General features: G+C 45.8%; 1 protein-coding gene across 4 annotated transcripts in view; it reads left to right on the top strand.

Annotated features, from left to right (window-relative positions):
• The window catches only part of TRAF6 (TNF receptor associated factor 6), a 26,467-nt gene continuing 7,666 nt past the window's right edge, over positions 1,055–19,855 (top strand). The window contains exons 1-7 of one of the 4 annotated variants that reach the window (XM_021401798.1): positions 1,360–1,486; positions 3,899–4,041; positions 7,629–7,955; positions 12,927–13,077; positions 13,679–13,837; positions 14,324–14,395; positions 15,570–15,647. In XM_021401798.1, the coding sequence (XP_021257473.1) occupies positions 7,660–7,955; positions 12,927–13,077; positions 13,679–13,837; positions 14,324–14,395; positions 15,570–15,647 (756 nt within the window). In that variant the 5' untranslated portion in view covers positions 1,360–1,486; positions 3,899–4,041; positions 7,629–7,659. Of the gene's footprint in view, positions 1,201–1,330; positions 1,487–3,898; positions 4,042–7,628; positions 7,956–12,926; positions 13,078–13,678; positions 13,838–14,323; positions 14,396–15,569; positions 15,648–19,855 lie in introns of those variants that run through there. The other 3 variants (XM_021401800.1, XM_021401801.1, XM_021401797.1) reach the window with 3 other exon arrangements.

The following is a 19,855-nucleotide window of genomic DNA, read 5'->3' as shown; positions in this document are numbered from 1 at the left end:
TGGACATGAGCCAGCAATGTGCTCTCACAGCCCAGAAATGCAAATGTATCCTGGGCTGCACTCTTCTTTTGGAAGAGTGGCCAGCAGCTGAGGGAGGTGATCCTGCCCCTCTACTCTGTGCTGGTGAGGCTTCATCTGGAGTGCTGTCCAGATGTGGAGTCCTCAGTACAGGAGAGACATGGGTCTGTTGGAACATGACCAGAGGAGAGCCACAAAAATGATCCAAGGAATGGAACATCTCGCCTGTGAGGGTAGGTGGAGAGAGCTGGGACTGCTCAGCCTGGAGAAGAGAAGGCTTCAGGGAGACCTGTGGGTGGCCTTTCAGTATCTAAAGAGAGGCTGTAAGAAAGGACAGACTCCTTAGTACGATCTGCTGTGACAGGACAAGGGGAAATGGTTTCAAACAAAAAGAGGGGAGATTTGGACTGGATAGAAGAAATATGTTTTTTACAGTAAGGGCGGTGAGGCAGTGGCACAGGTTGCTGAGAGAGGTGGTGGAAACTCTGTCCTTGGAGACACCCAAGGTCAGGCTGGACGGGGCTGTGAGCACCTGTTCTAGTGTAGGTGTCCCTGTTCATTGCAGGGGAGTTGGGCTAGATGACCTTTAAAGGTCCCTTCCAACTCATCAACCATGATTCTATGGTTTAGTGGGCAATGGTAGTGGTAGGTAGACAGGTGGACTAGATGATTCTATGATTTTCTCCAGTCGCAGCCTCCTGCCCACACCCACTGGCACTCAGGCACTTCTGGCAAGGGCAGGAGCCCAGGACTGTTCCAGGGACCTGTTCTTCACTGCAGATCTGGGACCCCAGAACAGAAACAAAGTGCTCCCTGAGTTAACGCGTGCTAGCCTTGGGTGCTTGCTAAGGACAGGCACAGATGCACGCAGTGAAATTCCCCTTTTTTGTGTTTAGGGAAACGAAGCTGTGTTTGTGTTCGTGCTGTCCCAGTTTTTCACTTCCTTAGAGCCGCCCGCTGTCACACACTACTGGGAAAAGTCAACATCCCCGCTGCTCCAGGTGGCACTGTATCCTCATGCAGGCCTGGCCACGTCCCCCCAACCTGGAATCTAGGGACTGCTGCCACCGGGCAGGACTCAGAGTTCTTTTTTAGTACAGCTGTGCATTTGTGCAGAGCAGGTGCCGTGAGGATTAAACTGAAAAGCTCAGATGCTTCCAGGCAGCAACGCATTGTTTCCAGGTGGGATAGCTTTCCCTAATCGCGTCAGGTCCTATCCAATCAATGCTTTCTGCACCTGTTCTCCTATCAGCGCTGCTGTAGCCGACATCACGCTTCAGTACATTTCAAGCTCTCAGCGGTCGGCTGAGGGAGTAGGGGGGTTTGCGTTCCGGGCCTTGGGCGGGCAGCTCCACCGGGCCGACAGGGGGCGCTGCAGCGGGCTCGGGCCCAGGCGGCAGCCGCCCCGGCTCGTGCCGAGGAGAAGGCGGAAGTGGCGCCCGGCGGGGAGCGGCCGGTGGGGCTGGCGGTGAGTGGGGTCGGCGGCGGGGAGGGCAGTGCCGAGGCGGTGGCGGGCCGGGGCCGAGGCCGAGGCCGAGGCCGACGAGGGGAGCGCGTGGCGCATCGCGGCTCCATCTCGCTGCAGAAGCGCCGGTAGCGCGGGGTCGCGGTGCTCGGGGCCGGAGGGACGGGGCTCTGGGCGGTGCGCGGCGGCGTGGGGTCGGCTGGCCCTCAGCGGCAGCACGGCTCGGCGCTTCAGCGCGCTCCGTCGCTCGTGGGAGCCGCGGCGCTGGAGGAGAGCGGCTCCGCGGCCGGGGCACGTCTGAGCTCCGCCGAAACCGAAAGCGAGCCCCGTGCCAGGGCAGCGCGCAGCTGTGTGCTGGGCCCGGGGCCGCTGGGCCGGGCGGCGGAGCCGTGCTCCGGGTGCTGGTTTCTGCGGGCCTGGAAGGGTGGGCTCCGCTTTTCTGGCTGTGAATCGGTGGCACTCGGCTAAGGGACCCTGCGTGACAGGGAGCTGGAACGCTCTGTGAGAGGGTCCTGCTGGAAACTTTGCCGTTTCTGAAACTAGGAGCTCTGTCTTACGTTAGAGGCTGGCAGATCTGTACGTTTATAGCAAACTTATTAGTGCAACTGGTAAGATGTTATTTTGGTAGTACTTCCTGTCAATGTAACCTGGTTTAGAGAGGTCACGGTGTGGCTCTCAGGCTGGAACAGAAATCTCCGCTGTAGATGAGAGGACGGTGTTCTAATTATACCCCTTACACCAGCAGTTAGAGCTCGCTGAAAGTAGCTCTCTCCTCTGGTGAATTCTGCAAGGCGAGGGCCGCTGCTATTGGCAGGGAAGCCTTGAGCCACCAGCTGTGCTAGCACCTGCAGGTGAAGGGGCCAGAAAAACACAGCCCACTGCTATCAAGAAAGAAGTGCTAGAAGTCTGCTGATCAAAGTGAGCGGGTGACTTCTTTCCTGGCAGGTATTGCTCTGGGCATAGCTTAGGGCGTGCCATGTCTCCTCCAGCTCTTCCAGCACCTGGAGACCTGCAGAGCTCGGGCAGGCTCTGCTCTGCTGGACGAGAAGTTGAGGTGTGCAAGTGGCGGTTTGAGGTTTGTAATGCTATAGTGTTGCAATACTGCTTTCTGTTTTAAAGGCTTGATGCTATATTTAAAAAGAAAACACTCTCAGTAAATACTAGAACCTCAGAGTGAGAAAATGCTTGAGATAAACATGCTTTTTCTTCACTTGTTGAACTTCTGTGACTTCAGTATGTCAGGAAGGGTAACTTTTGCATCTCCACAGCGCACATTAGCTAAGCAAGTATAAAGAGGTTTTAGGTCTGGTCTGTGGAAAACTAAGGGTGCAAGATTCTGAGCATAAAGCACATCAAAAAGAAAAGTGAACGTGAGGCAGGGTGAAAAGGGGAAATGCCTGAGCTGTTTCAGAATGTGTGCTCAGTTTGCTACTTTTTTTCCCAGCGTCTCAAATGATTTTAGTAATGCTAGCTACAAGTGGACTGCTTGTTGATGTAGATAATAATAAAATCTAGTCTGAAGGCTCTGCAGAAGTGGTGCTTGTTCATAACCATATTTTTCCTGTCTCTTTAAGTATTTTCTGTCCTAATGTTTACTTTGACCCTGCTATGGCAGCATCTCTATGGAATGTATTTGCAGGTTTTTAGAAGGAACCAGAAGGTGTTTTTCACAATTATGAGTTCTGCATGAATCTCCTGTTGCTTTTTCTTGGCTTGCCATTTGATAGCTTTGGAATGAAAGTGTTTTATAGGTATTAATTAAAATAAGCTTGCATAATTGTGTATGTTTTGCCAGGCTGGAGCCACGGTGTTGATAGCTGTACACCTAACAAAGCAAATGCTGCTGAGCGTAGCGCTTATCAGTTGTCAGACCATTGATTAATCTGCCTGGGAATTGCAAGTATTGCAAGTATTGCTTCATAAACAAATCAGCCAAAGTCGTTCCGCTGGTCTGACCCAGAAATCTGGGTGACTCATAAATCTATATGTACAGAACTGTTCTTAACGGGCCAGAAGAAGAAAAAAGCAGTTTTGCCTGCGGTTTGTTTGCGTGGCACTGAAGGCATTGCCCTCTGCTGGCTTTGTCCCAGCTGGGCTGAAAGCAGTTTCATTAGGTTTACAGCTTCAGGTGAGGAGAGGGACTTGGAATTGCCCTGTGTGCTGATTCCTCTGGCTGCTCAGTAGGAATCTTCTCGGGAAGATCATGCAGAAATTAATTGCTTTCAATATTTCCTGATAAATATTCAACATTTTCTGCATCATAACTCATCAGTTCCTTATGTAGCGGTCCTCTGTGCTTGCCAAATGCACAGATAGCATGTCACGTTTTGGTGTAAGTAAGGTGCCATGCCGAGTCTTCTCCCCTCCTGTTATCCAAATGAGTGTAATTTTTTTTTAATCTCATGTACCAATTAGTCTTTGATTTAGGAAACCTTCTGAATTAATCCTGTGGCTCTTTGCTGGAGCAAGAAAATCTGTGAAAATCCTGGCTGAACTCCATTATACTGTGGAACTTCACAAGTCAGACTGCAGAGCTTTATTGCACACAATAATGTAAGGTATGGAAGGCTTCTAGCTCTGTTTTGAAATTGTTTATGTGAATCATAACGTGCATCATGCTTGCAGGAGTTTGCCACTCTGACTTGACTGTGCTACCACAGATTAACCTTGTTGCTTTGTAACTCAATGGTATAAATAGCAATGCAGCACGGGTCGCCCGCTGAAGAGCGGTGTCGTTATCATTTAGTTGGAAAAGCAGCGTGGGGACTCCGCTGTCCTACCTGTCAGGTATCGAATCATTCCGGACTCCTGCAGCATAAATAATGATCAGACAGCCCAGCACTACCGCTTAGCCTGGAAAGCACCTTTTTTCTTTCTGTCAAACAATACAACATTGTTGCATTAGAGGAAAAAAAAAACCACCTTGGTGGCCCAGGGACTTTGGGTGCCTTGTGTGTGCAAGCTAAAACCCACTGTCTGTCTGCTCAGCAAGTGTGCTGGGACTTCCCAGCTCTAGGAATGGTGTTTCAGATGCACTGGCAGACCTAGTGCTTGGGTTTTCTCTGCCCGAGAAGCTTCATGCTAGCTGGGATTGGAATTGCCCCGTGGTGCTCTGCTTTAACTTCACTTCTTCCTCAAAGTGAAGGCTGTGAGGTTGATTACCAGAAGGCTGACACCAGGGTATTTAATGCGTTACACTGCTGATGTCAAAAAGCTGGATGGATTTAAAATGTTCTGGTGTAGATGAGATAAAAAAATATATATTTTGTATATAGTTACATTTGTTTGAAACTTCTGCAGGACAAAATGTGCAACAAGAAACAGAACGTTCCTATTACAGCACTTAAAGGCTGTGTGGGAATTGTTTTCAGCTGTGAAGAGGTAATTGGGCTTTGACTGCTGATCTGAGAAAGGGCTGAGTGGGCTTTGATTAGGAAACCTGTGTGCCATGCCTATAAATGCAGTAGAGGACAAGATTTCCTCCCAGGTGGAGCGAAATGAGCAGAGTAGAAGGAGGAATGCTATTACACATCTTATGAAAAACATGAACAAAATTCAAGATCTGACTCTCAATCACCCTATTTAAATTTCCTCCTCTCTACAAATAGGGAAATTTGGGCACAAGCAGATGATGAGACTCGCGCTTCTTCTTTGCTTACCCTTTGGTCATATAGAGACAAAAATCTCCCTGTGGGAGTGGAGTGTATCACTGAACAGGGGGATTTTTGTGAGGCCGGGATGTTGGCTGGTCTCACTGACTCATGCACTAGAATGACTGGTGTAGGATTTCTGTTTCCATAGACTGAATAGACATACCTGCTCTGACTGTAGAAACAGACAAGCAAAAAACACCACTTGCACAGCACTTAAATCTACAGCTGTTGAGATTTTGAGTAAGGTGATGTTATCTTTCTTATAAGAACAGTATTTCAAACAGAATGTTTTATTTCTGGTAACCTCCTAAGGGAAGAGCAGCCTACTCTGCAGTTGTCATGTTAACTGAATTTGGATAAAGCTGTGATATTTTCCTCCTCACAAGTTCCCGAATTCCTTTGTGACATTGCTAAAGGGATGCGTGTTCCTCTTCCCTTTCTTAATCTCACTAAATATCCCCCTGTGGTGTGGAATAATGGGAGGTTTTTCCACTCCCAGACTGGCGTGTGGACTCTAATCTTGCACACCCACCTTCACACTCCACTGGCCCAGCTTAACTCCTGTGACTTTTTTCATGAAATGTGGACTAATGACCCTCTGCCACAGCTGTTAAATACAAATTGTTAGTTTGGCAGCAGCATTTCTTCCTCCAGAGGAAAGAGACCTACAGACAACAGTCTGAAAAAGCTTTTGGCAGAGCGCCTTTCAAAGCATTGATTCTTCTCTTTCAATTCCATGGGGTTAAACTGCTAATTCTTGGACTACGCCTCAGCCAACTGCTGGAACGTCATTTGGTGTTTAGTTTGTACTTCTGCTGTATTTAGGAGCGTTGTTATGAAGCCCTCTGCGTTAGATAAAATATCGGGATAATACGCGGGCACGGAGAACGGGAGTAGAGGAGTGAACTTTCCCCCTTGGATGCAGCTCCGGACAGCTGTGTGGTGGGATGGCTTCTGCATGAAGTAAGCAGTGCTGGCTGCTTCAGTCCCACTGTGGGCTGTCGGGCGGCGCTCTGAGGCCCTGCACCGTAACGCTGTTCTGGCCCTGCCGGGATCGCTGCTTTCAGATGCTGCTTGCACCTCTGCATGCTTTTCAACAAAAGGGAAAGTATTGCACAACAGTATAAGTTATGTTTGGATTCCAGCTCTAACCTGAATATGTTAATTTTGCCTGTTGGACTGCTGTTTTTTCATTTTTTTGGCAGATCTACCTTCATTTTCTTTCCGTCTGGATAATTGGAGGAAAAATAGCTCATATACTGTTAACACAGGCAGTACTGCTGTAACTAAGGTTATCATGTAGGTGGCCTAAAGCATACGTCTGTAATGATGCATGTGTTCAGAACAGATTTCTAGCTGAGGCTCCGTGTGATTAGCATTTCTATTGATGGAATCTTCAGGTGTCACGTAGCAATCACCCAAACCAAACGGTCTACGTGTCATCCTCCCCTTATCTGTGAATGCTGCTAAAAAGGCTCGTGATAATCAAATCCTGATAAAGGCAAGAAGTTCCATGCCCTGAGCTTGTGGTTGGGTTAACCCTCACTCCGCATCCTTGCTGCCCCCAGGTGCCGTAGCAGCGATGCACACCAACAGCACTTGCAGCCCAGCTCCCGGCTGATCCTTAGCTTTCCATCCCTGTTATGCTGCGAATGGTGTGACGGTGTTGCAGTGAATGCAGGAGGGGAATGTTGTTTAAAAAAACAGGGCTCGCTATGCCATTCACTCCTCCTCAGGGAAATGTGGCTTTTATCTGATGTTCTTAGAGTTGTCGCTTGTCCTCCCTCCCACCTATACCGGAAGAGGGACGGGAGAGCATGAAACCTGTTTGAGCACTGCTAGCTGGTAAATACCATTTTGAGCTGCAGAACTATTAGCCTTATCTTCTGTGCAGCTTCTTACTCAATTTCAAGTCCTGCTGACAGTTCTCAAGTGCTATCAGCAATGCTGTGCGTTTGCGTTTCATTTGCAGCGCATCCTCTGCTTGGTGTGGCTGCCCAGACCTACGTTTTATTTGTGGATATGCACCTAAACGGAATTGAAACCTATACTGCAAATCTCTGTATACAGAAAATATTAAATAACATCTGTCAGTGTAAAGAAAATACAGAGCTCTGATATTGCCGTATTCCATTACATTGCTTTTCGTGGAAACTCTTTGAATGCTTTAAAAGAAAACAGTGCCGTAGGGATAGAAGCTTTTCTCAGTAGGCACAGCAAGGAGAGGCAGTGCTTACAGAAATCAGGCGGTCAGATGAATGAGATTGCGGGAGGGCGCGTACGTGGCAGTTCTTGATTTTTGTATGTGTTACCAGATGAGCAAAAAACTCCGTGTAGTGGAGGAACTGGGATAGAACAAAACCGGTGGCTGTGTGGAGAACCAAATCTGTGGTGCTGCTCCGGTGCTTGTGGCCACAGCTCAAATCTTTTCATGACTGGAAGGGGAGATCTTGGAGTTATTTAAATTAACGCGTCCTTTCGTCACCTTGCAGGGCATTCCTGTGCGGCACTTGACCAGCTGCTATGAGCTTGCTACACAGCGACAGCAGCTGTGGAGCCCGAGACATGGATGGCGGCTGCTGCGCAGCCATGGCCAGCGCCTGCAGCGGTGGAGCCAAAGAAGACAGCGTGAGCGTGGGCAGCGGGACTGGCAACCCGCCCAGCTCCTTCACGGAGGAGACGCAGGGATACGATGTGGAGTTCGATCCGCCCTTGGAGAGCAAATATGAGTGTCCCATCTGTTTGATGGCCCTCCGGGAGGCTGTGCAGACACCGTGTGGGCACCGTTTCTGCAAAGGCTGCATTGTCAAATCAATAAGGTAAAGGTAAACTTACAGAAGCTATTTTCAAGAAGTCACTTGACTGAGTAAACATTAAATAAAAGTAATAACTTCTTTGGAGGCTTTGGCTACAGCTGCTAGATCCCATCTTCAGCCCAGGATTATAAACCTTGTCTTCTCCCTGTGTGTGTTTTGGTAACTACTACAGGCAGCTACTGACAGCGTGTTCTCTTAGCGTGGATGCGGCAGTTTGTGCTTTCAGTTCTCTCCCCTTGCAAGCTACTTCCTTGTTGGGCTGGAGAATGTAATGAGGAAATAATCTGGAACAAAGAGCTGAGAGAGGAAACTGCCATGTGGAGGGGTGGGAAAGAAATATGGAGGCAAGAATAGGCTGAGCTCATAACACAGGATGCTTGAAAGAGGAAGGGAAGACAGAGAGCACACTGACTGCTAGAGTGTACTTCCCTCTAACCTGGAGTACAGTCATCACTGTCCCACCTCTGCTAGTGAGCATTAAACCACACTGACAGGAAGTTAGGTATTATATTTTCTCTTTTTCTTCTTGACCCAAGCCAGATTTCTTGCTTATGGATCTCTCCCATAGCTCAAATGTCAAGGTGCTTTGGTAGGAGTCTTAACTCTGTGACCCACGTATGGAATTGCTTAATTTCCCAACTTAATTTGCGTGCCTTTGTGCACAAAATCAGACTGTCTTCAGCATTACTTTAAAATGTTTTATTTTCCCCATGCAGTTGTTTTTAGCATGCAAAATGGACCATGCTTTCTTGTTTGTCTTTCCATACCATTTATCCATCGTTCTGTTCCATTTATCTGTAGCTCATCATTTTTAGCTCACTAAATTAACAGCGTGCCAGCAACAATGTTCTCTGAAGGCGTTATTTTGTGGGTTTCTCTATAGTTTCTGCATTGTCTGATGCTAATGTATTTCTTCACAACATCCCTTTTAGAGGGAGGAGGAAAGTGTTGGAGCTCAGTAAAAGATGAACCTAATTTTGCATTCCCTACTTATGGCAGCAGGAGGGCAGGTTGTTCTCTAGAGAGCACAAAACTCTGTTTGCAGCTCAGCTTTTTAACATTAGTTTCATCAGCATTTCTGAGAAAAGGATGCGAGTTCATTATCCAGAAAATGAAGAATATCAAAGTTGTTCACGCATGAAAAGTGACTCCTCTGTGTATTGTGCAAAGGAAGCTCAGAGATGCTCAGTTCTCCAGTAACCTTGCCATGAAATCACCCCGCTCCCTTAGTCCCTTGCCTCGTTTGCTGCATTCCTACTTCTGGAGAAGGGGAAAAAAATAAGTCAGATCTTACCCAACTGCATTACTCAATGTCATTCATGTCAGCCAGGAGCATGGAAGAAAGCAAAAATGAAACTAAACCTGTCAGCTTTGACTGTAGGTATCCAGTTTCCTATGCATAAGCAGGTGGCTTCAATTTCTGGCCTTTGCTTCACATGTTCCAAGATAAATTATTTCAAGTGGTTGTGACACATCCATGTGTGCTTGTAAGCATCAAATTAGACTTTCATAGTAATAAAAGCCATTACATTGTGGAATCCCTTCTTTGCTTTCTGGTTTTTGGTTGTTTTTGTGTTTTTTTTTTTGCAGTAGTAGTTTTTATACTCTTCTTTAACTTGGGAATTGCTGGAAGAATGAACAGATAAGAAATCTGTCAGCCTTTTAATGGGGGGATGATGCCTACGAATCCTGAAAGTACATTAGTCAGTACTGAGTGTTAGAAATTGTTATTCACCAGTCGTTTCAGAGATAATCATATTCCTGTGATAACTAAATTTAAGATTACCAGGTCTGGGTCTCTTTTATCCAGTCTTTTAGAGCTTCTATGGTGATGTTGTTTTCTGATCTTCCTGCTGAAGAGCTACGTAGATGGCCGTCGGTAGAACTTATCACTGTGTTTAGTGAGGAACCGCAGTAAGCTCGTGTTCAGAACAGAGCGTCTCATAACAGGTAGAGAAACTTCCTCCTTAACCCTCAGGCGTGGGAAATGGTTTCTCTTCTGTTAATTAACAGAGTACTTGTTCTGCTCAAAGTTTTGGCTCTATAAATAATAACGAGAAGTTTTTCCTTTTTTGTATGGCCTTTTTCCCCTTTGTACTTAATCTCTGGAATTACTACTGGCAGTTTCAGTGAATACGAACAAGGGTGGCAAGCATTCCTTGTCTTAGAGACTATAGATCATCACTGTGATATTTCAGATGTTTCAAAAACAGTAAATATTTTCCCTCGTTCCCCACCAGCACCCATCTTTGGGATTCAGTGGGTGCTTATGAAAGCAGAGCTGAGAACTTGAAGTGCCAGACCATTCTGAGGCGCTGAACTGGGATACGTGAATTGAGCTGTTGATTTGGACTGTCACTGTAGTACCCACAGTCCAACACTGATTTGGAGCTTGTAGTGTCTGCAGGACAGTATTGATGGATGTCACTGAGAAGGCTGTGCAGAACTAGAAGGAGAATGCAAAGTAATTTTTACACCAAGTGCTATTTCTTCATTAAGCGATTATCACAACCTTTAGTTGGTGAGGGGAAAAAAATGCTTCTATTTCATCCCCGTTTCCCTGCTGTACAGTCTGAGTGAATGCTGAGGATTTTGAGTGACACAGAGTGGATGGGTAGTTGTTGGACAGGTGGCTGTTGAGTAGATGCTTCCTGTGTGACTTAGACAACAGCTGTAGTTGTCTGTGCTGAAGAAACTGTACCTGCAGCTAGAAAAACTTGTATCAAAAGAATAAGGGGGGAGAGCATTTAAGCACTGGAGTCTCAGATCTTGGAATGGGAAGGGCATGGTTAGATGGATTTGATCACGGGAAGTGTTTGCTTCCCAGCAAGCCTAGGCAGCCTGAAGCGCAGTGAGTCATGGTAGAAAAGAAGCTTATCTGCTTTAGTAACTACCAATAATAGTTTACAATATTGCTGCCTACAGAGTAGTTGATGAGAAATTTTAGAATTTAGAATTTTTAGAAATTTTAGAAAAACTAAGTTCAGATGCAACAGCTAATTAAACTTCATTCTAGTCTCCTCCTTTGTCTTATGCCAAAGCTAACTTAGGGCTGATAGTGGGGCTCACCAAGTTTCAGAACTTTTGCATCAGACCAGCGAATTACGGGTTGAGAAGGAGCAGCAGTGACAGCTTTGGGTGCTAGCAGCTCATTGGATAACTCCTGTGGCTCCAGTTAAAGTAGATGCAGGCTGTTTTGCTTCTGGGCTAAACTGATTAGTTGTTAAAAGCAAGGAGTAGACATGTCTTCAAACAAAGGTATTTCTGCCTTTACTTTTCATAGAAAATCACCGCTCATTCTTACTTTACTCTTAAACTGCTTGTTATTTAAACTGGACATCTGGTAATTGTTATGTATAAGGAATATATTCTTATGTCTTTCGTGTGTGGAAGTAAAGCTGCTGCCTTACCAGCAGGCCTCCCAAACTACCACTGCACCGCATTAAGCGAGGTATTTGTGACCAAGTTTTACCTGTCAAGAAGTGGCTGCCTGTAGATTGTGTGCGATCTGGGGGAACGCTTCTGGTCTGCGATAAAGATCAGCACATTGCTCAGGGAGCTGTGAAATGAAGTGGCTCGCTAGGTGTCTTCTTTTTTTCCATTTGCTTACGAACATGACTGTCAGGCGAGCTGTGGCGAGCTAACTCTTGTGAGCCCAACCTAGGAAAGGAAGTTCACTGTCATTTTCTAAACTCCGATTGTTACCCCCACTTCCTCTGGCAGCATTACTGATGGAGTGCTGAACAATTATTTCCTTTTCCAGCAAAGAGCACAAATTCCCTCCTGTCCTCCACAGCACGCTGGGTTCTACTTCCCCCACACCCCCCTCACACTTCTGAGCAGTGATGATGAACTGGCCTTTGATCTCTGCACCACAAGTGCGCTCTCACACTTTTCCATCCTGTGTATTTTTCCATATTATTGCTATTTCCAACTGAGGAAAAAATAGAATTGTACAGTATCTCAAGCTGGAGGGAACCCACAAGGATCATTGAGGCCAACTCCTGGCTCTGCACAGGACCACACAAAATTCAAACCCTACATCATTGCCCACGTGCTCCTTGAACTGTGGCAGCTTGGGACTGTGACCACAGCCCTGGGGAGCCCGTTCCAGTACCTGAACACCCTCTGGTGAAGAACCTTTTGCTCGTACCCAACCTGAACCTCCCCAGATGCAGTTCCATGCTGTTCCCTCCATGCAAGTAGAGCCTTGCGAAGTGTTAACAGGCTGTGAGTTTCCTTATGCGAGTTGTGTGTGCCAGTGCTCCACCATCAGACTCCAGAGTTTCACCAGTTAGTGCTGTCTGGTTCTGATGGCTTCAGGTACAATACCCAATTCCAAATCCAGCACCATTTCCATAGTTGTTAGTTACTTCAGTGTCTGGAGTTCTTTACCTGTGTTGCTGTATAAATGCATAAATTGAAGGATGACCAACTTATTGAGTGGGTGTACAAAAAAAAGGGGGAAATATTTCACAGAACTTCCTGTAGAGCTCAGTTAATCCAGAAAAGATTGCTTTCTGTCTGTCTCAGCGACGATCTCCTTGGATGCTCATAAAGAGAGACAGAAGGAATGCCTAAGAATCTTTAAAGGACTGTTTTAGAATAGTATGTGCAATATCTTTCATGTTTCAGCTGTGTGAAGTATTTACAGAAACAAGGCCGTAAGTTTCTGTGTTCTCTGCATCTTCCACAAGCTTATTTCCGAAGTATCTATCATGTCATTTGGTCTAAAAGCTACTGAGTTAGAGCAGTTCTGCAATCTCACTAGTACTACCTTAAATAGAACTTGCATGCTGTCAGTTTTTCTAACCTGCGTTGTCTAATTTCTGGTAATTGTCACAAACGCTTTTATTTTCAAGGACTTTCTTCATTTCTTATTACCTGGCTGCTAATGTCTTGCTAGTGTAAAAATATTTTAAATTAAGGGCAAAGGAAACTCAAAATCTTTTTCTTTTCTTTCTGGCATTGCAGAGATGCAGGTCACAAATGTCCAGTAGACAACGAAATTCTACTGGAAAATCAACTTTTTCCAGACAACTTCGCTAAACGGGAAATCCTTTCGCTAACGGTTAAGTGTCCCAACAAGGGCTGCTGTATGAAGATGGAGCTGAGACATTTAGAGGTGAGAATTAGTTCTGAAAATATGGGACCTTGTTTTTACGGACAAGGAAAATGTCCCACTAACATAAGGGGTCATACCTGTTCGTGGTGATTCCATTCATTCAGGCCTATAGCTTTATGTTTTGTTCTGATGAGGATATAGTTGTAATTAGGTGACTCTAAAAATAAATAAAAATAAAAAACATGGAGTACGTGAAATTGTACTAATGCAGCTTGCTCCTTAGGATCATTCCTGTTTATCTTTTGATTCGCTTCATCTGTACTTCATACAAGTTCCCTAAAGTCAGTGTAATGTTTCCCTCAAAGCAGCTAGATATTAGCTGAAATAATTGTTTATAGAAAATAGCATCCAAGCTTTAAGGAAAAAAAGCTGGATTTTAGTGGTGAGCATTCTTAAAGTTTTGAATACATGAAGTCCTGATCTCAGTAACAGAACGCTGACGTGCCATTAGTGAAGTTAGCGTAAGTGTATGTAAGGGTTTTCTTGGAAGGAAAGTAGAAAAGGTTGCTGTTTGTTCCTCTTGTGCTGTGCCTTATCTGAAAAGCAGGTGGTAAGTTAGTACTTGTTTTCAGTATCAAATCTCTCGTTTGTCCTTGTTCAGGAGCACCAGTTGCACTGTGATTTCACTGCTGTGGAATGTCCACAGTGCCAAGGAGCCTTTCAGAAGAACCACCTCAAAGAGCACATGACACAGGAGTGTCCGCGGCGTCAAGTCTGTTGTCCAAACTGTGCCACATCTATGGCTTATGAAGATAAAGAGGTACTTTAGCAGGAATCTTTCAGCCTCCATTCATATGGGTTTGCTCATACATGTGACATCAGGTGTTGCAGAAAGAAAAGTCTTTGGTCTAGAAGAGCTCTTTGAACTGCACAGATGAGAAGCTCCAAACTCCAGGGTATTTATCTGGGAACACTGCAGCATGAGAAGATGTGTCTAACAACCATTGCTTTTTGGCCTTCTCATCACAGAGGGGCAGTGTCTGCTGGCAAAGTAACGTACAAACCAGCATGTCACACTTAGAGTTTGTATGCCTGGCAGAAAGGATCAGGAAGTGCATCTTCTGGGGATACCTGCTAACACACGAGAATGGGATCACTTCCAAACTCTTCTGCTAGCTCTACTTTTTTAATTTTGTTTCGCAGTTGCATTCAGCTTTAAAATGTCTCATCGGAAGTGATTAGCGTTCTTCTAAATTGCGTAATGTTATTAATTTGTTTTCCTCCCTTTCCTGCTGTTTTTTAACAGCTTCATGACCAAACCTGCCCACTTGCCAATGTATTCTGTGAATATTGCAACACGATGCTCATCAGGCAGCAGGTAAGAGACTACTTTTTTTTTTTCTGTGCTTAATCTGGGCCTGATGTTTTGTACTTAAAATGCTGCTTTAATCATAGAATGGCTTGGATTGCAAGGGATCTCAAAGATAATCTAGTTCCAGCACTCTGCCATGGGCAGAGCTGTCAACCACTAGGTCAAGTGCTTGGGCAGCCTGTGCCAGCAGGGTTATGTGATCGACGGGTTTCACACACTCTTAATGAAACAGGCCTCTTAAGGATGATGAGCTTACTCCACAAGGATACTGTTACTTGAAGGAAATGCAGATGTTCTCTGCAGAATGTAAGCAAATAAACATATAAAAGTAAATACAGCTATGTTTGTCCTTAAGATACCTGTGCTGCAGACATTTCTTTACAGAACAGCTTTTGTAATTGTCATAATCAAATTAAATCTGAATAAATGGTTTGTCTACTGGCTAATAAATCTCTCCCCGTCTCTCTGAAAAAGCTGCATCTGCTGCAGGTGTAATACTGATTTAAACACTGCTTAAAGGCAAACGTGACTTCAGATTAGTGAACTGCAAAACTATATAACAGAGAATGCAAAAACGGGTACTGATTTAGAACTAATGGGTGACCTATACTGAGTTTATAAGCAAGTCCTTTGCCTGAGAAGCCCAAAATTATCCTTAGTTCTGGTTAGGGCTGGCAAGGCCTCAGCCGAAGCTGTCCAGCTTCTGGGGTGAGGATGGACAGGGAGAGTTTGGAGCAATGAGGTAGTTGGTCTGTAAAACATGGACCATAAGAAAAAGTGATGTGGACTTCTTGAGCAGACAATAACAAAGAGTGAGGCAGCTATTTTTAAGTACATGTAAATAGTGCTTTAGGAGGCAAAGAAGTGGGCTGTGATCTAGCTTGAGTATAGGCTAGAAACAAAAGGCTTACATTTGAGAGAGAAACTTGAATGCTTTCTGATGTATAATGTACTTTACTACTTCACTGCCTTAGTATTTACAAGTAAGGAGGATGCTGAATTTTTATCATTAGCTAAACATTCTTGTTCGAAGCGTTCATATTTCTCGAATAAATGATACAAGAATAAACTGATTTTACTTCAGGTACATATCATTAAAGTCCAACCAGCCCTATTTTAGGATGTTATAAAAAGAATACTCTTGATGGGGAAAATTCATTTCAAATCTGATTTGTTTTAGATGCCTAACCATTACGATAATGACTGTCCTACTGCCCCAGTACCATGCTTTTACAGTGCCTTTGGGTGTCCTGAAAAGGTAAGCCTTCTGTCAGAAGCATGAGCTGCAGATGCTTTGCATGACTGTCTGTTCCTACTGTCGCATCTACCAACCCAAATCTTCAGTGATTGGTGGAGTTTTTCATTTGGAGGTATTCTAATTTTAAAACATTGCATGTTGATACAGTGCTTTTCACAAGTCCTTCTCAAGTCTAAAAAAAACTCTGAATGATGGACTTGATGAACTTACGTGTCAACGGTTTATGGGCATTTGCCCAGTTCCGTGACGAAGGGGACGGGGGACCCACGGGCCCACACCCTGGGAAATGGGAAAAGGAAAAAAAGGGTTAGGAGATGGCCCTGAGAGCAAAGAACAGCGGCAACAATCTGAGGAGAAACAAACTAATTTACTAAATAAGATATCGGAATGCAAAACAACACACTATAATACAATATAATTACAATTTAAGCTGATAAATCCAATACAGAGAGAGAGAATGTCCCAAAATCAAGGTAGGCCTTACTCTACTACCGATGATAAGACGGCTGGAGAGCGAGGTGCTGCCAAGATGAGAGACGGCGGAAAAAGGAACGAGGTCTCGTGATCTGCAAGTTTTTATACTGCGAGCTTTTATCTTTTCCCTCCGGCTGGAAAATGGTAACAGAGGAGCAAGGTGCTGTGGAGAATGTAGTAGTCCTTCTCTTCTGAGAACCATGATGTTGTGATGTGGAGTACCAATAACCGAAAATCATAAAACCATGACATTCCACCCCTTATTCCATATCACTACATCATGTCAATATACATATGCAAACAAACAATAATTAACATGCATTACACAGAAATGTATACCTATATATACATAGACTTACTGACTGCACTCCCCCAGCATCAAATTCCCTTGTGGTACACACTGAACGTCCCCATTCTTCTGCATCACCCACCAAGTGGACCTAGGTCCCTGGGCAAAAACAGTGCCACGGAGAGGTTTGCCCTTTCCAGAAGCTGGAAAGACCCAACCCGCTTTTCCCAACATGCTCTTTACATGTACTACAGGGACCTTATCTCCCTCTACATTATGTAGAGAGCTGGATTGAGCAGGACCATCACGATTGATTGATCCTCGAGTATTGACCAACCAGGTGGCTTCTGCCAAATGCTTCTCCCAATGCTTAAATGTTCCACCGCCCATTGCTTTCAACATGGTTTTTAACAATCCATTGTATCGTTCAATTTTACCAGAAGCTGGTGCATTATAGGGAATATGATAAATCCACTCAATGCCATGATCTTTGGCCCAAGTAGTTACAAGAGAATTTTTGAAATGAGTCCCATTATCTGACTCAATTCTTTCTGGAGTGCCATGTTGCTGAAGGACTTGTTTCTCGAGGCCTAATATGGTGTTTCGGGCGGTAGCATGGGGTACTGCGTATGTTTTGAGCCACCCAGTGGTTGCCTCTACCATGGTGAGCACGTAACACTTACCATCGCGGCTTCGTGGCAAGGTGATATAATCAACCTGCCACGCCTCCCCTTATTTATACTTTTACCATCGCCCTTCCCCCCAAAGAGGTTTCATCCTCTTTCCTTGTTTAATTGTGGCGCGTGTTTCACAGTCATGAATAACCTGTGCAATAGCGTCCATAGTTAAGTCCACCCCTCGGTCTCTAGCCCACTTGTATGTTGCATCTCTTCCTTGATGGCCCGAGGTCTCATGGTCCCAGCGAGCTAGAAATAACTCACTCTTGTGTTGCCAGTCCAAGTCCATTTGAGCCACCTTAATTTTGGAGGCTCGATCTACCTGATGGTTATTTTGTTGTTCTTCAGTAGCCAGACTCTTGGGCACATGAGCATCTACATGATGCACCTTTACAACCATATTCTTAATTCAGGCAGCAATGTCTTTCCACAGTTCAGCAGCCCAAATAGGTTTACCCCTTCATTGCCAGTTATTTTGTTCCCACTGCTGTAACAACCCCCATAAGGCATTTGCCACCATCCATGAGTCAGTGTAGAGACAAAGCACTGGCCACCTCTCCCGTTCAGCAACATCAAGGGCCAGCTGGACAGTCTTTACCTCTGCAAATTGGCTTGATTCCCCTTTTCCTTCCGTGGCCTCTGCAACCTGTCGTGTAGGGCTCCACACCGCGGATTTCCATCTGTGATGCTTCCCTACAATACGACATGATCCATCTGTGAACAGGGCATATTTCTTTTCATTTTCTGGTAATTCACTGTATGGTGGGGCCTCTTTGGCACGTGATACCTCCTCTGCTGGTGATGTTCCAAACTTTTTACCTTCAGGCCAGTCCATGATCACCTCTAAGATTCCTGGACGATTGAGGTTCCCCATCCGAGCTCGTTGCGTAATCAACGCAACCCACTTACTCCAAGTGGCATCAGTAGCATGATGGGTGGACGGAACCTTTCCCTTAAACATCCAGTTGAGCACTGGCAGTCGAGGTGCTAGGAGGAGCTGCGTCTCAGTTCCGATTACTTTGGAAGCAGCTCGAACCCCCTCATATGCAGCTAAGATCTCCTTTTCAGCTGGAGTGTAGCGCTCCTCAGACCCCTTGTAGGCTCGACTCCAGAATCCCAGGGGTCAACCTCGGGTCTCTCCTGAGGCTCTTTGCCACAAACTCCAAGTGGGACCTTTCTCTCCAGCAGCAGTGTAGAGGATGTTCTTAACATCCTGTCCTGTCCGTACTGGCCCCAGGGCCACGGCACGGGCTGTCTCCTGTTTAATCTGCTCAAAAGCCTGCTGCTGCTCAGGACCCCACATAAAGTGATTCTTCTTCCGCATCACCTAATAAAGGGGGCTCACAATGAGGCTATAGTTTGGAACGTGCATTCTCCAAAAGCCCACTACGCCCAGAAAAGATTGCGTCTCTTTCTTATTAGTGGGCAGAGACATGGCAGTGATTTTGTCGACCACACCCGTTGGGATGTGGCGATGTCCATCTTGCCACTTAATACCTAGGAACTGAATCTCCTGTGCAGGCCCTTTCACTTTGCTTCGCTTAATAGCGAAACCAGCTCGCAGGAGGATCTGGATTATTTGCTTTCCTTTCTCGAAAACTTCCTTTGCTGTATCACCCCACACAACAATGTCATCAGTGTACTGTAGGTGCTCAGAAGCACCGCCCTGTTCCAGTGCAGTTTGGATCAGCCCATGGCAAATAGTTGGGCTGTGTTTCCACCCCTGGGGCAAACGGTTCCAGGTGTACTGAACTCCCCTCCAGGTGAAAGCAGGCTGTGGTCTGCATTCTGTGGCCAACGGAATGGAAAAGAAGGCATTAGCAATGTCAGTGGTGGCGTACCACTTGGCTGCTTTGGACTCCAGTTCATACTGGAGTTCTAGCATGTCTGGCACAGCAGCACTCAGTGGGAGTGTGACTTCATTCAGGCCACGGTAGTCTACCATCAGCCTCCATTCTCCACTGGCTTTACGCACTGGCCATATGGGGCTGTTAAAAGGTGAGTGAGTTTTGCTGATCACTCCCTGGCTCTCTAGTTGACGAATCAACTTATGAATGGGGAGCAAGGAATCCCTGTTGGTGCGGTACTGCCATCTGCACACCGTTTTTGTGGCAATCGGTACCTGTTGTTCTTTTACTTGTAGCAACCCCACCACAGAGCGATCTTCTGACAGGCCAGGCAAAACAGACAGCTGCTTAACATTGTCTGTGTCTACAGCAGCTATTCCAAAGGCCCATCGATACCCTTTGGGATCCTTGAAATGTCCCCTCCTGAGGTAATCAATGCCGAGTATACTCGGAGCCCCTGGACCAGTTACAATAGGATGTTTTTGCCAGTCTTTACCAGTGAGGCTTATTTCAGCCTCCAACACAGTCAACTCTTGGGAACCCCCAGTCACCCCAGAAATGTAAACTGAGTCTGTCCCTTGGTGACTCGAGGGCATTAGAGTGCACTGTGCACCAGGGTCCACCAGTGCCTCATATTGCTGTGGTTCTGATGTGCCAGGCCATCGAATCCACACAGTCCAATACACTCTATTATCTCTTTCCCCTCCAGCTGGGGGCAGGGCCCCTCTACTTGTTACCTCCCTTGTTCTTCTGATCAGGGCCCTTATGGCTTTTACCATGTCCCACAGCAACAGGAGCGGAGGATTTCGCCTTGGTGATTGATTTGGCTAGCAGTTCTGTTGCCCGTGCTTGTAGTGCAGGAGTGGGTTTTTTGTGCCACTTCTTCATGTCTTCTCCATGGTCACGTAGGAAACGCCACAA

This window comes from Numida meleagris, chromosome 6 (assembly GCF_002078875.1).
Source record: "Numida meleagris isolate 19003 breed g44 Domestic line chromosome 6, NumMel1.0, whole genome shotgun sequence".
Lineage (NCBI taxonomy): Eukaryota > Metazoa > Chordata > Aves > Galliformes > Numididae > Numida > Numida meleagris.
The sequence above is the reverse complement of the archived record's forward strand: the minus strand, read 5'-3'. Positions and strand labels throughout refer to the sequence as shown.